Source organism: Malaclemys terrapin, chromosome 4 (assembly GCF_027887155.1).
Source record: "Malaclemys terrapin pileata isolate rMalTer1 chromosome 4, rMalTer1.hap1, whole genome shotgun sequence".
NCBI classification, from domain to species: Eukaryota; Metazoa; Chordata; order Testudines; family Emydidae; genus Malaclemys; species Malaclemys terrapin.
In genome coordinates, this window is record NC_071508.1 from 128,936,578 (window position 1) to 128,952,669 (window position 16,092).

At 45.3% G+C, this 16,092-nt stretch overlaps 1 protein-coding gene across 2 annotated transcripts in view; it reads right to left on the minus strand.

Annotated features, from left to right (window-relative positions):
- CCDC85C (coiled-coil domain containing 85C) overlaps window positions 1–16,092 on the minus strand; it is a 146,990-nt gene that overhangs the window by 37,007 nt on the left and 93,891 nt on the right. Inside the window, exon 3 of one of the 2 annotated variants that reach the window (XM_054025006.1) lies at window positions 335–373. The exons of the other annotated variant lie outside the window; for it this stretch is intronic. Coding sequence (XP_053880981.1) covers window positions 335–373 — 39 coding nt within the window. The remainder of the gene's footprint in view (window positions 1–334; window positions 374–16,092) is intronic. 2 annotated transcript variants of the gene reach the window in all.

The window sequence follows — 16,092 nt, forward strand, 5'->3', positions numbered from 1 at the left end:
AAGCTTTTGCTATTATTCCAGACACACACTGGTCCAGAAGCCATTTAGCTGTGAGCTCCTCGCACTGGCAAATGGCTTTGATTTGAATAGTAATTTTTGATAGTACAGTCTGAGTTTTGACAGACTTACCCATATCTTTATTACCAGTGCAGAGCAGAAGTTACAAATAATTAGGAGTGCATTTAATACATTCAGATGATTAAAAATGGAAATTGCCAACATGAGCCTCTGAAAGAAAGATCCACCAGTGCACCAAACAGCCACCACCAATACTCAGAGGCAGTCCCACAGATCCAAAAAGCTCAGAGCTTATAAATGTATTAGATCTCGCTACCTTAATGAAATTTCTTGGCAAGCTGTTGCGGTCAGTCAGCTAGGAGGGAACAAAAGAATATTATACAACTTAAATCTTAATTAAAATAAAAGACACTTTATTGTCATGGTAAACTTTAATCTTTATTACAGATTACTAAAATAGGACCTTTTTAACATTCAGGTTTTGCAAGATAATATTTGAACTCAAAGGCCTTTACAAATATTGATAAATTAAGACTCACAGAACTCCTTATCAGACAAATAAGCATAAATAGGCTAATATCCCTATTTTAAAAATGGCGAACCTCAGACAAAATTGGCCAAATTGTTATACCCATACTTGTACTGAATAACACTTTACCTCACAAGAACACCTCTTGAATTCAATAGCCAGACCTGTGCCGTAATAGAATATTCAGCATGATTAAACTCAGCATTACATCATTGACTTCAGTCGAGTTACTTCTGATTTACACTGATGTAAGTAAAATCAGAAAAAAAGGCCTTAAATGTATCGTCCAGGATCCCACAGCAAGTCAGCGGAAGGGCGGGTGACAGAATCAAGAATTTCTGCCTCCTGACCATATTCTCTCATCACTAGGCCTGACCGCAAGAACAAGGGACGACATTCTGTGCTGCGCCTCTTGCAAGGAGTGTGATTAGGTAGCGTTATGCCACCTTTGCACCCTCTTGATCCTGGGCTGCTCTGCAGCCCCTAGAGCAACATAGACCATCTTGGGTGGCTATCTAAGCAACCTATCCCCAGTTGGCTATGGACTGCAGCACTGCCCAGAATCCCTGCAGCATTAAGTGTTGTGACCCCACTCCCAACATGCCCTTCCCACCTTCAGCTCTGCTCCTCCCTGCACGCCCTCTGTGCCAGCGCTTGTGAGGAGGTGCTCAGAAGACAGTCTTATGGCTATTTTCCATATTGTTTGCACCAGAAGAATTCTCCAGAAGAATTCAATACAGAGCTTGTATGGGTCCTCAACACCACCCCAGCCCTTTTACCCAACATTAAGGGTGTGGAGGAGGATGAGACTCTTCCCTAGGAATACAGTTTTGACTGGAATAGACTTAATTTGATGATTGAGACAGAAGCTTTACATACAAGTTTTCAGCTAGCTTCCCACAAGGAACATACATAATATGGGTAGGATCTTCAAAGCCGTCTAGAGTATTTAGCCATCCAACTCCCACTGAAATTGATCTCTGTCTCTCACTCTCTCACATACACACACGCGTATGGATGGCCGGAGTTGACACACATGCACTCTTGTATGGATGGCCAGGGTTGTCAGTAGGGTAATGCTCTCAAATCCGGATTAACAGAGTCACAGAGTTTAGGGTCAGAAGAAACCACCAGATCATCTAGTCTGACCTCCTGTACATCACAGACCACTAATAGCACACAGCACCTGCGCACTAATCCCAACAATCAAAATTAGTCTAAAGTATTACAGTCCACAGGAGATTAAATTACAATGTGCCACCAGCAGAGAACAGACGGGCCCGAGGTGCACCAGTGCACAAGACCTCCGCAGTGGCATGGAATGGATTAAATGAGATATACTCAGATGATCTTGGCAAGTGACCTGCACTCCGTGCTGCACAGAAAGGTAAAAAAAAACCCCGGTCACAGCCACTCTGACCTGAATACAAGAAGCAATCCCCTGGATTGTATACTCTGGCCACAAAGCACCAGCACATGTAAAATGGCACAAACAATGTTGGCCATATTGCTTCTGGTATTTCCAGTAGCTGAAACCATCAGCATCCTTAGTCAGGACCTAAATGGAGGTTGCACATCTTTATCTGGCTTCAAGGCAGTCCTTCAGTGCTTTGCAGCTGCATTTTTAAATGCCAGTAATTAAACCCTTCTTTTTAAAGAAGAGAAACTTCTCAAAATACTGCAGATGAAAGGAAAGTTAAGGGATGAAATTAAAGACCCCTCTGTTTAATATCTTCTATGTTATGTATAGCACTTTTAATCAGCAAATCTCAAAGTGCTTTTCAGAAAAGGTCGCTATTATTATCCCCATTTTACAGACAGGAAAACAGAAATGCAGAAGGTAACCTGACTTGCCCACGGTCACCTAGCAGGCCAGTGGCAGAGCTGGGAAGAACAACACAGGTCTCCTGAGTCCCTATCCAGTAGGCAACTGGGGAAGCTCAAGTTAATTTCGCAGGTGACACACCCCAAATCCTTTTCTGTTTCTCTATTCTGGAACAAGATGACAACTGTGGGAACGAGATGCAGGAGGGGCTTTTGAGAAAAAATGGCACAGGAAACAGCTGAGGTTCAATGAAAAATACAGAATTTATTTGTGTGTGTGTGTATTTAGATTTTTAAGATAGGGCTGGATCTTGGCCTTACACAACAGCAAATCAGGAGTAACTCCTCTTGTGTCAATAGGTGCAAAAACTGATGTGAGAACAGAATCAAGCTGGTAGATTTCAGATTGTACATCTCTCTGGCTTTTGCTTAGACAGGGAGTGGTAAATGAAGATTTGAAGAAGCAAAGCAGCAGATGTCATTTGGTTAAAGTGATGAAAATTGGAGTTCTTAATTGACAGAGGAGAGAGAATGCTGTGGGGAAGCATTAATGAATAGCAGGAGATTGTTAACAAGAGGTTTAGCAGAAGATTTCAGCATGTAAAACTCTATTGTAAAAATATTTGTTATCGGCATCTCCATGGGGTATAAGCAATAAAAAACAGTGCCAGTTACAATGCTCTCTGTCCTCTGTAGAAATTGAGACAGGGAGCTTTAATCCATCATTAACATTTGAGAATGGTTGTCTTGTCTTTTCATTTTTATACCAGCAGAGAAAGATCAGCCCAATAGCTCATGTGAGGCTCAAGTAATCAGCTCAAATGAAAATACAGTATATAATTATAATCACCCAACTGGCAATCTTTGCTCAAGAGAGAGAGAGAGACCAAAGACTGGAACAGCTGAGGTTGGTGCTGGGGCTCAGATCCAGAGCTTTTAGTCTCTTACATCCATAAGTATTAAAATACAAAAAGGAGTTGTTTCCACTGATCTGTGGCTTGTATGCAGTGAGTCTCAGACCAGTGGAAGGTGTCTACAGCACAACAGTCAGCTCCGCAATCAGCCCCTTTTGTTGGCAAACTCATGGAGAAGCCAAGGACTGAGGCACCGATTCAGCAAGGTGCTTAAATACATGTATAACTTTAAGCCTGGGAGTAGTCTCATTGGGCCACAATCTCCAGTCTCCTTTGGCCACTCAGGTGGGGCAAAGTGGCTCAATACCGGCCAAAAAGTGTCATTGGAGAATTCCTCTTGCAGAGGAGAACAGCTCACAAGTATCAGCTCAACTAGGGTGACCAGACCTCCTGATAAAATTGGGACTGTCCCGATATTTAGTTGTTTGTCCCGCATCCTGACTAATGTATGTTTTCCACTCTGGCGGCACTCGGGCTTTTTTTTTTTTTTTTTTTTGCTTCGGTGGTGGCCCCTCATGTGTCCCAATATTTTGTTCTTGTCATCTGATCACCCTAAGCTCAACAGAAGCAGTGAAGCTGGCACCTGTGCTAAGTTGGTCTCCAAACCCCGTATGGGGATGTGCTGGGAATAGGGTGACCAGATCACCAAAGACAAATATCGGGACGCGGGGGGGAGGGGGGGGGTGACGTGGGGGGGGCCGTGGCGGGGGGCGGGGCCAAAAAAAAAAAAAAAACCTTCCTCCGCAAGCGCTGGAGGGAGGCCCGGGAGACTCAGGGGAAGCGCGGGGCCAGGGTGAGTGAGAGCCCGGCCTGGCCCCGAGCAGGCAGGACTCAGTTGGGTGGTAGGGCGAGGAGGTGGGCGGCCCGCGGGGCCAGGCGGCGGCTGTTCTCCCCCCCCGGGCAGCGGGACTCGGGAGCAGCCGCTGCTGTAGCTCCCACTCCCGCGGGGAAGGAAGCGGCCATGGCGCTCCGCGGCTGCGGCTCTGGCGCCCCCGAACCTCCCGAGCTGGGGCCTGCTGCGGGGACCCAGCAGCGCGCACGCTGCGCCCAGCCCCTGGCCAGTCGCGTCTGGGCTGCTGCCCAGCTGGTGCTATCCCGCGGCGGCCCCGGAGTGGGGGCAGCAGGCCCCAGCCCCCCCCGTCCCGCTCGGGTCCCGCAGGGGAACGAACGGGGCTGGGCTGCCGATGCCTCCGCTCCGGGGCCGCCGCGGGATTGCACCAGCTGGGCAGAGCCCAGACGTGACTGGCCAGGGGCTGGGCCCAGCGTACGCGCTGCTGGGTCCCCGCAGCAGGCCCCGGCTCGGGGGGTTCGGAGGCGCCGCAGCCGCGGAGCGCCATGGCCGCTTCCTCCCCCGCGGCAGTGGGAGCTGCAGCAGCGGCTGCTCCCGAGTCCCGCTGCCCGGGGGGGAGAACAGCCGCCGCCTGGCCCCGCGGGCCGCCCCCCTCCTCGCCCTACCTCCCAACTGAGTCCTGCCTGCTCAGGGCCAGGCCGGACTCTCACTCACCCCGGCCCCGCGCTTCCCCTGCGTCTCCCGGGCCTCCCTCCAGCGCTTGCGGAGGGAGGGGGAATGGTGAGCCCGGGGAAGAGGCGGGGATTCGGGGAGGGATCCAATCGGGGGAGGAGGGGGCGGAGTCGGGGCGGGGGGCGGGGGGGTGCGAGCACTTCCGGGCTCTAGGCTCCGGGGCATTTCCTTGTTTGTCCGGTTGTCCCGACCGCATATCGGTCGGGACGCGGGACAAACAAGGAAATATCGGGACGGTCCCGATAAAATCGGGACGTCTGGTCACCCTAGCTGGGAAAGGGATGGATATGGCAGTGGTGGGGCAGGAGCATAGATTCCAAGGCCAGAAGGAGTAGAGCTGATTCTCCACTGGTGTAAATTAGACCAACCCCTCAGCTGTTCTAACTAAAGCTGGGACCATGTCTACATGCACTAACCCGAGCTCAGATGCAGGGGAGAATTGAGCCCATTGACTTCAATAGGATTACTAAAGTGCTTAAGTACTTTACTGAACTGGGGCTTGAATGGCCAGAGAAAATTAGCTAGAGCTGGCCAAAAAAAATCATCATGATTTTTCATGGGATATTTTGAAAATTTTTTTTGTTAGTTTCCCACAAATCTCTTAAGGTTTTTGTTGCTGTTATTTTATGAAAAATTCAAACTGGAAAGCTAAGAATTCTTCATTTTGAAAACCAGTTTTGGTGTAAAAAAAAACAAAAAACAAAAAAAACACCATTTTCAAAAAGCAAAAATTTGTCCTGAAAGCCAAACTGGAAAATGAAAATTCTTACCAAAAATTTCAATTAATTTTTAATTGAAAAAACAATTAAATTTTCCACAACAATGTTTATTTTGGGCAAAAAGGCAATTTTTCCCTTAAAAGAAATGTACCAATGATAAAAATTCAACCAGCTTTGGAATTTGCTCTCTTCCCAGCCCTATCGGACATCTCTCCTGGTCAAGGCTGAGACATCTGAGAGAGACTGTAGGGACACATGGTTAGCCAACTTCAGTGTCTAAGGTTGTCAGTGAGACACATCACAAGGATTAAAATTCTCTTGCGCATGAAAAAGCAGAGATTGATGTTTCTCTGTACATTCCCCTGAATTCTTTTCACATTGTTGATCTTGAATTTCTCTCAAATTAAAATTGAATTAATAATTGAACTTATTGGAAATGTTCATCTTGAATTCTTTCAAGCTAATCCTTAGCTTTTCTGTACCATTCTTTGAATTTTTTCAGTCTTAACCATTGAGGTCTGTGTGATTTGCACCTCTTTATGCATTACAAAGTTATATGATATTACCACTTCATAGCTTTTCATACTGTGATTAACTGGCCTTTTTCAATCTCTGGCTCCATAAATGGATAAAAGTGGCTTCCAATAAAATTATTAAAAAGTTGGTTAAGCACAGAATATGACTAAGCCTGTGTTCACAGCTGGAGGTTAAACCGAGCCTCATTAAATACAATGTTCTTGCATTTGTCCCACAGCAGAAACAAATGGGGCATGGAAGAGCTTTGACCACCGCCATCCCTCCACCTCTCTCTCTCTCTCTCTTTCTCACACACACACACACACACACACACACACACACCATTTCAAAAACCACGAGTCAAGAAAGCATAGGAGTGGCTTACAAATATAAATAAATAATTTTTTAATTCTTTTCATTTGTCTTCCGGTTTCACATCCTTTAGGATACATTTGTGTCACATTTTCTAGACGCTAGAAACACACTTTTATTTGTAAATGAAAGCTGAGATTCTCACATCATCACTTGACTCCAGGAACTTTAAAAAACAACAAATATTACGACATTCACAAGATCACAAGAGTCAGAATCACTGCACACCCACACAAGCTTGACTCACAGCAATGCAGGCTACTTTACAACTGTGTTAAAGTTTGCAGTTATAAATTATTTATATCTAATTTGGAGAACCCCATCCACAAGAGTGTGGGCTAAGCAAGTACTTCCTTAAGCAGCAGTCCAAGGTCTTGATTCAAAGCCCATTGAAATCAATAGAAAGTCTTCCATTGACTTAATGGGTTTTGGATCCAGCTCCCAAAGAAAGGCCTGTAGTATCTCAACTTTCTTTTTCTCTGAACTGCAGTTAGCAGCATTTCTAAACTGCTCTTATAAAGCTGAATGGCTCTTCTTTTGAAAGAACATTTTGTTCAATAAATATGTATTGCTTTTTTAAAACTTCTGCTTACTGGGTTCCAATAGATAATTAATTAGTCATATCAATCAATCTGGGCATATTAAATCAGCAGGGAAGGAGCAGGAATGAAAAGCACTGATGTAGACACTGGTACTCTTACATTTTCTGTGCTACATTTTCATGAAGCTCCCCACCAACACTGCTGATCCCAAATTTGTGTGCACATGCAAAACCTGTACTTACATATGTACTTACACACGTACATGCAAATGAGGATTTGTGCACGCAGTTCAGACGCATAAGTCAATTTTGAAGGGTACAGCTAAGGTGGCCAGGTGCCCAGTTTCCGACCGGAAAGTCTGGTCGGAAAGGGGACCTGACAGTGTCCAGTCAGATCTACTGACCGCACACCCAACATCCAGTTACTGCGAGCAGAGGAGGCGGGGTGGCGCCGAGCCATCACCCGCATCAGCCCCTACTCAGCCAGGGCCGCCTCCTTCCCAGCCCCAGATCCACAGGCAAGTCCCTTCTGACCCAGGTGGGAGGTATGGGAGGGGGAAAGCAACAAGCGATGGGAGGGAAGTATACATGTACCATTCCTGGACCAAGTAATTACCACACAACAGAACAAGCTGATTTGAAAGGGAGGCTCAAATGTTCACAGCTGATATGAGCTCAGTGTGCCAGAGAGGCAATTGCACACGTGGGAGTGTTAATGGCAGATTTGATGCAGAAGTGGTTGATATTAAAACAACCGAAGAAATTGCAATCCAGTTCTTTTGGCGCCCGCCCGTTGAGTGTGATTTCTTTTACTCCCCCATTTTTAAGAGAGGTTTAATTCCTTGCCAAAGTGTGTTTATTTCCTAGTTCATCTCAGCTCTAGTGGCTCTCATATTCCTTATATCCAGGGGCTATAGTCCTAATTTTCAGACAAACATTTTGGGAATTTCACATGTGTATTTGTGGAAATGCACAAATTCAACTAGGCATTCTGCCAATCCCACTGTTCCCCAGGGCAGCAGGTCCTAATCTGGGCTTCTATGCTCCATATTGTTAATAGTATTTACAAGAATTATTTGCTACCTGCATGGCTGCAGCCTGAAAGCAGTTAGTTTTAGTGTGACTTGGACAAACTTCTCTTAAAAATAAAAACAAGCCCTACTTTCGAAATTAGAAGGGAAAAAAATACTTCAAAGCGGGATTCCTCAGGAATTGTCCAGACCGCTATAGTTCCCAGGAATGACCCTGACAGGTTTGGGGGTACTGACTGAGAAATACTTTAAGATTGTTGGTCTTTTAAATAAATGCTCAGCCATTCCACATAAGCCTTCAGGGTCAGAAAAGACTCTTCCTGTCCCCCAGAGGAACCCACTCTTTAATGAAAATCAGATCATAATCCCACTGTCAAGCTTCCAGTCAGTTGCAATCTCATGGCCTACCTTAAAATGGCTGCTCTGTTCAAATCTAGGCTCCCCTAGGTCAGCAACCTGCAATGCATTCTGGGGCACCTTTCCCCTGGAAAATCCTCCAGGAATGCTAAATCTGGATAGAGAAGCCACACAAAGCCCAGCAGAAACTATAAACCTACGGAGATCACAACCATCATCCCACAATGTGAAGGACCTGATGGTGGGAAATGGGAGTGGGAGTGGAAACAGGCTCAGGCATATGACCCATGAAACCTGATTTGGGACAACTTATACATTGCAGCTTTCATTTAAAGAAAATGATTCTAGCCCTTTCCCTTGTGCAGAGCGACGACTTCCTTTTTTTTTGTCTTGTGCAGAAAATGTTAAACAGTGTAAACAGGGGTGAAAGTTTGTCATTAAGATTATTCCTAAAAATTATGGATTATTCATGGTCTTTCCCATTGCTACCCAAAACTGACCTTAGGCACCTATGAAACTTACAAGCATGGGGTCCCTTTAATTTTGGGAGTATGGGAGATGCGAGCAGACTAATTTATAGTTGTGGAGCAGTGCTGTCTGAGATGGTTCAAAGCATAGGCCCCAACTCCATGGGTGATCTGGAGTTCAAGCACCCACGGAAATAAAATAGGGGGCACTGAGCGCCCATCAGCCTCAAAGGTTCCGGCTGGGCTGGCCGCCGATCAGCTGTTCGGCCGACCGAGGGTGGCCAGCGGAGCAGGAAGTGTTGGAAGGGGTTTCGGGGGAGGGGGCGGAGCAGGGGCAGGAAGGGGCCTGGCAAGGGCAGGGCCTCAGGGGAGGGCGTGGAGTGGGGCTGGAGCACCCACCGGGGAAAAAAAAAAGTCAGCACCTATGGTTCAAAGGCACTTGGTCTCCCTCCTATCTGGCTACCTGCAGCTTAGCCAAACAGGGGTACATTTTAACTACAAGGGGTACATTTTAACAGTATGAGAGGCATCCTGGTCTAAGAGATGAAGCATGGACTGAGAGGAAGGGGGTGGGGCTAATCTCAGCTCTATGATGTGGAGAAAACAATGCTTCCTCTACCACCTAGTAGGGGGGTGGATTGTGTCAATTAAGTAGTTAATGTTCAGACATTACCACTATATAGTCCTGTAGTCTTAAAATTGCCTTGTCCCAGGCAGAGGTTATTTTAAAGACTGACTGAGTGGTAAAACTCACCAGACTGACCACAAAATCTTCCAGTGGCAGCTCTTATTGTCTCTCACACCCCTGTTTTGTAGGGATAATTAGCTCTCTAAGCATTTTTTTTTTTTAGGTTTGGCAACTAAGGACAGATGCCAGCATAAGCATTTGGACTCCACTTCTCCCGCAGAGTGAGGCTGGAGACTGGAAGGGGCCAAAGATTTTCACTATTGCTTTTCACATAAAATTGAGTCCGTTAAATGGTGCCATCAGAAATCAGGTCACTCCCTCCCCTCAGAATCCTGCGCACCGTGATGTCACAGAAGTAGAGCAGCAGATTTCTGAAGCCTGCAGCTTTTCTGGGTGGGGTTAAATATAAAAACTCATGAGCTTTGGAGGGCAGCTGGCGCATTGTCAGAGTGCAGCAAGGATCTCGCCCAGGCTGCAGAGCCTATGGCAGAGCTGCAAGGTGGAGGACTGGTGGAGCTTCTGGGAATTGGGGCCGGGGCAAGGACCGTGGGTAATGCAGAAAAAGGAAAAACATACCTAAGTCACAAATTTTGGAAAAAACACATATGTTTAAAATTTGGGTGTTTCAGAGACAATAGTTTCCAAATAAAAGGAAACATATGAACAGAGGGTATATTTAGATTCAGATGGTACCTGCCTCACTTAGGACTTGTCTATACATAAAACACTGCAGCAGTGCCTGCAGCTGTGCCACTGTAGTGCTTCAGTAAAGACTCTACCTACACAAAGGGGAGGACTTCTCCTGTCAGCATAGGTAATCCACCTCCCCGAGGGGCAGTAGCTAGGTTGACAGGTGAATTCTCCCATTGACCTAGCACTGTCTACACGGGGGGCAAGGTCAGTTTAACTGTGTTGCTCAGGGGGGTGGATTTTTCACACCCTTGAGCGCTATAATTATACCAACCTAATTTCCTAATGTATACCACAGGCCTTAAGAGTTAGATGCCTGCGGGGCTAAATGCCTAAGACTCCAGCTGGTAAGGACTAAAGCTGCCAAACAGGAACTGCTACACTACAGTGGAGGGGGTAAAATGAGGCCCAGCTGGGGGCCAGCCCTCCCTCCAGCACCCCACTGACCCAGAACTGCCAAAGCAGGAACCTTTGCACATTCCCATCAGAACCGTAGAATGTGCTCTGATTGACTGCCCTGCGCTGATTGACTGTTTGCGCCACTATTTCTCACTTCCTCTCACCCTCTCCCTTTTCTTTCCACTTAGCTGATCCCTTCTTAAGTAAACCAAATTTCCCCTCCTCCCCCACAAAAAATGTTGTGGAACTAACATGATGCTGGCTGCCATCACATTGTTCGCTCTGCTTGTGTGTTATACCCCTTCCCCCATCCTGTGTCCATCATGTCCATTTAGTCCATCATGTCCATCATGTACGTTCTTCAGGGCAGGGACCGTCTACTCCGTGTTTGTACAGTGTCTAGCACAATAGGGCCCCATTCTTGTTTGGGCCTGAGGCTCTGCCGTAATAAACATGATTAATATTAAGCATCTAACTCCCATTGAAAGTCAATGGGAATTAGGTACCCGTCTCACTTAGGCACTTTTGAAAATTCCACTAGACACCTATCTGCATTTTTAGATGCCTGAATACCTATGTGAACTGGACCTTGGTGCTTAACTAAGTTTCATTTTAATATCATTTGCAAAATTTAACTCAAGTTAAATTTAAGTCAGCAAACGCAAAACCAATGTTATTATGAAATGCTACATGATGGAAAATATTAAACATTGGATTATGAGGTAAGTACACAGCAGAAAAATGTTTGTGTGAATGGCAAAATGGCTGTTTCCATGGATCATATTGGACTATTCAGCCCAAGAACACTGCCACCTATTTGTATTTGTCCTGGAGGATAAATTAATCTTGTTCCAACAACATGACATTATTCATGGTGATAACTCAATGTTATCATGCTAGATATATCACAAAGCCAGGAGTAAATTCCCAACTCTAAGTAGGATAACAAAACGAATAACAAAACAAAAAGAATGGCTAGTGTCAGGAGCCCACATGATCAGTAGACACTAGGACTTGCAACTCTACATTAACAAAGAGCGGTGTCCAAAATATAGTAAAATTCTGCTCCAAGGCTGCAGAAAGCATTAGATGCCTCAGGAGATGTAATGAGTCTTGATATGAAAGAGGGTGCCATCTATATTTAAATGCCAACTCTATCATATTGTTCAACACTTGCTGTTAGATGCTGCTCCTGGCTTAGAGTGTTACCAAGGATAGCCCTGAAAAGGAACTATCAATTCCTGTGGGTAGAGATGATGTAGGAATTAAAGATCAACAGGAGGGAAACAACGGGTCTACAATGAAGCAGCGGGAATAAAACAATAAATAAATAAAAAAAACCCTAACAAAAAAGTCCCACCATATCTGTACTTGGTTATCATGAACGAGAAGGAAAGAGAAAGGAGAAAAGGAAAGCTTCTTCATTTCCCCCCCATCCTCAATCGCGGTTCAGGGAATGGGAGCATTCGATCCTACTCAAAATGGGAAGAAAAGAGCTTCCAATGAATCTGTTCAGAATAGTCACCAGAAGCAGAGAAGTACATGTCTTAACACACTAGTATCGATATTAACGTGTACAGTACGAACGGCAGACTCAGAAAGACCCTGGAATATCACTACTCCCACAGCACCAGCGTTCTTTATTCTTATGTGTTTAAGGATGGCAGAGATGTCAGCCAGCAGAATAATGAGCTACATTTAAGAGTCTTACACTAACTTATTTTTCTGTCTGAAAAAGGCACAAAGGTACTGAGGTACGTCTCCACACAGCCTCACATCCCAGCCACTAAACAGGGTAAGTAACAAATTTTTGTCAAGAAGCGCCAGTTAGCAAAGGAGCCCCATGTCCCTGGCCTCTGTAGTATAAACATTTTTACAAAGCTTGCAATATCATTTACAGCCCTGGCAATAGCAGATATCTCAGGATGAAACAGTATTTTGGTTCTATGCTTAGCATTTGGTAAGAAGCCAGGAAGACTTCTATAACCAGTACAGATTTGTTAATCTCTTAATGCACTGGCATTGTTTGTTACTTAGGACCTCAGGTTTCATCACTCCTTCAGCGCCTTGGAGACAACTTCCTGCCATTGGGAAAGCATCTTTCCAAATACCACTTGCTACTGCACTGTCAACATACAAGGGAGAAGGCTGAGCTGAGTTAAAATGCAACTTAGGTGGTGAAAAGTGAAGTGAGTTTGGTGGCTTCAACAAAGTCTCAATTAGAGGGAACATATCAATATTACAAAAATAGCACCCCATTTGTCATGATGCTATCTGACTAGGTGCTTACGCAGAGCCCCTCATCACAAGATCTAAGCTTTGCTTTCCCAAAGCAAACAGAGCAAAAAAGAGTCAAACAAGCACACTAGATTTCTTCAGAGGGTGCTGGAGAGTGCATGTCTAGGTACTGAGAGAGAGGGGGGAGCTTCTCATCTTCCTCCAGCTTATCTTCTTTTCCTTAGGTTTGTTTGTTGATATTGTGGGAAGATGAGGTTAAATCAGCAAGTTCCAGAAGAGAGCTTTGGAGCAATTGCAGCAAAAGCGCAGGCCATGTCTATACGAACAGCTCTGCAGCTGCACCATACCACTGAGCCGCTGCAGCGCATCTTGTGAAGACACTCTGTGCCGACAGAAGAAAGCTCACCCATCGGCATTAAAAACTCACCTCTGTGAGCGGCATAACCTATGTAGGTGGAAGAAGCTCTGTGCACACGAACGTTTGTCAGTGTAACTTATTTTGCTCGGGGGGTGGAATATTCACACCCCTGAGTGACATATGTTTTGCTGACATAGGCTGTAGTGTAGACACAGCCTCAGTTCTGTGTTCCCAATAATTTTACCCTTGAAGGTGGCAGTTTCATTGTTCACGGTACTACAGTACCAAGGGCCATATAAATACACAGGATGCAAATAGATGGTCTGTGAGCAAGAGGCATTCTTTTAAGCTTGGCCCAGATGCCATGGAGGACCATAAAGATGCTTTATAGTGCATGAGTAGAGCACTGGGGTCATATGTTCTCCATGACTAGTGTTGCTAACAAGGTGAGCGGCTGCATTTCGGATCTTGGAGCTTATTACGGTCAGTGCATTCATTCCCAGGCATAGCAAGTTGCAGTAATCCGGCCTGGAAATCATGGAGGTGAGGATATTTGAGGATAGGTCATCAACAGGTGACAGCAGAGGTCCAGCCTTCTTGCCAGCCACAGAAGGCAGGCAGCATTTTTGGCAGCTGCTGCTATTTGAGCATCCAGAAGCAGGAGAACCCCAAAGCCGCAAACTTGGATAGTTGAGGGCAGACTCCCTCGGCAGCAGGAGGCATGATGGTGGTGAACAGATCTTCAAAATATTTTCCTCTTCCCTCCAATTTATGCATGTTTAGCTTCAGCCCATTGCCTTTCACCCACTTGCTGGTCTTGGCCAGTCACCAGATGAGCGAGGGATAAGGGATTTGGTTGCAGATGAGACAATGCCCCCTGCACCATTGTCTGAGCGTGGCCTGAAAGCCAGGATTGATGGGATTTTCTGTATTAATTCCTGTTACAGAAGTGCTAGATATTATTGGGGGAGGGGGAGGTGTTTTAGGGTTTTATTAAAGAAACTCTCCATCTAAATGGCATTGGCTAAAAACAGAAAACTGAAGATTCTGGGCTTTCCTGTAAGGTGTATGAAGTCCGTTCCTTCAAACGTGAACATTTCTTCAGCTGTTGCCTCGTGTGAGGTTCATTTGCAAAAAAAAGGCTTCAGCTGGGAACAGTGTGCTAATGAGAAGAATGTCCCTAGACATCTTTGTAGCCTATGTACTTTTCACCTACTAATTACTGATCACTTTTCCGAACTCATAAAAGCACAGGCAAGCAGATAAAGCGCTCAGTGCCCTGTGGCCTGCAGAAGACAGAAATAAGTCAGGCCAAGGGCATATTGAACAGGCAGCCACTTACCCAATCCATGGCCAGTCTCCTAGCAACAGGCCACAGCATTCAACAGAGCCCATCTGTTTACCAATATTTCCAATGAAATTGTCTCACGGTTTAAACTGCCACCAGCTAATTTGTGGGTGGGAGAGAGTTAAAATTAAATTAGCAATTGATTTATGTTTGAAGGCCACTTGGATGCTGTTGAGTTGAATGCCTTTTGGGGTTTTAACCCTTTGGTGCCTATCTGGAACCAAAGGACTTTCTGGTGTAATTCAATAGGGCATTTTGCTTTAATTCCAGGGATACCAGCTCAAGATCTCAACAAGTTGAAAGGATTACAAAGGCCACGAAGTTGGGTCAAACTGTAGCCTGAAATTTAGATTTCGTAAAAACAAGATTTTACAAAAACCTCAGCACCAATACTTGCATCTTTTGAATTTTTTTTTATTTTGGGGAAAGGATTTGTTTTTTAAACAAATGAACATTTCAGCATCCCACTAAAATCAGAACGTGGAGACAAAAGCAATATTGGACTGGTTTATTTTAAATTGTTCAAACTTAGTGAGATGGAAAGAGCAAGCAGAACAGCATAAAGTGTAAGAAGTAAAACTAGATTTAAAAAAAAATCTTTTCATTTCAAGAAATCTAGTGATATTTTAAATAATTGCCAACTCTCTAACCGGACAGAATTTTAACCTATCATCTAAGAGAATTAGCAGTTGCACTCACTGCCATAGCGCCCCCTGTTGTCAGAGCTTCTCATTGCAGGGGTTTCAGCCCTAGCTCCCCATGTCGGCAGTCTGCTTTAGAGCATGATTCAGTGCTCCAGCTGAGAAGCATCTAGTTCAGATCCCTTACAGGGTAAGAGAAATTCAAACTAGCATCCAAAGTGTCTCAACAAATCAGCCCTTCCTCTGGGCTCTGTCTTTATGCCTTCTCCCCAACTCTGGTATTCAGCACTAACCCCGCAGTCCGAGTCTTCCTGAGGTGACTGTTCTCCTTCAGCCTCTGGCTCTGGGCCCTTCACAGAAGTCCCTCTGCTTCCTGAACTCTACCCCTTTTAAGAGGCCTGGCTGTCCATGAAGTTATCACTTGACATCTCCTAGTTCCACCCTCTCTGCCTGGGAAGCAATTAATTAGTTGCAGCACAGGTATAATAGATGTGATTAACTGGCTCTTATCCCTTTCTCGCCCATAATGGGGTTTCAGCCCATCACCAAGAGATGGTCACAAAGAGAGCAACTATAAAACATTCCTTAAAGCAAGAAGTGAGATTTAGAACAGAAGAAACCTAAACATGCCAGCACAGAAGAAAGTGAAAGGATATGAGGGCATAGGGCTAAATTCTCTGCTGGTTTAAATGGCCATACCATTGAGGTCAATGAAACTGCACCAGTTTACACCAGCAGGGAATTTGGTCCTCAGTGTTCCCTGCAGGAGCCAGAGGAAATGCAAGGCAGAAGGAGTGTTTCTCCATGCAAACTCACATGTCACAGCAGCCGAGAAGCAAGAAGGAACAGAACAGCTGGTGGCTAGAAGCCTCTAGCAGCAGAAAACAGGGAGCAAGCAGTCTTCGCTTTAAATGCTTTTT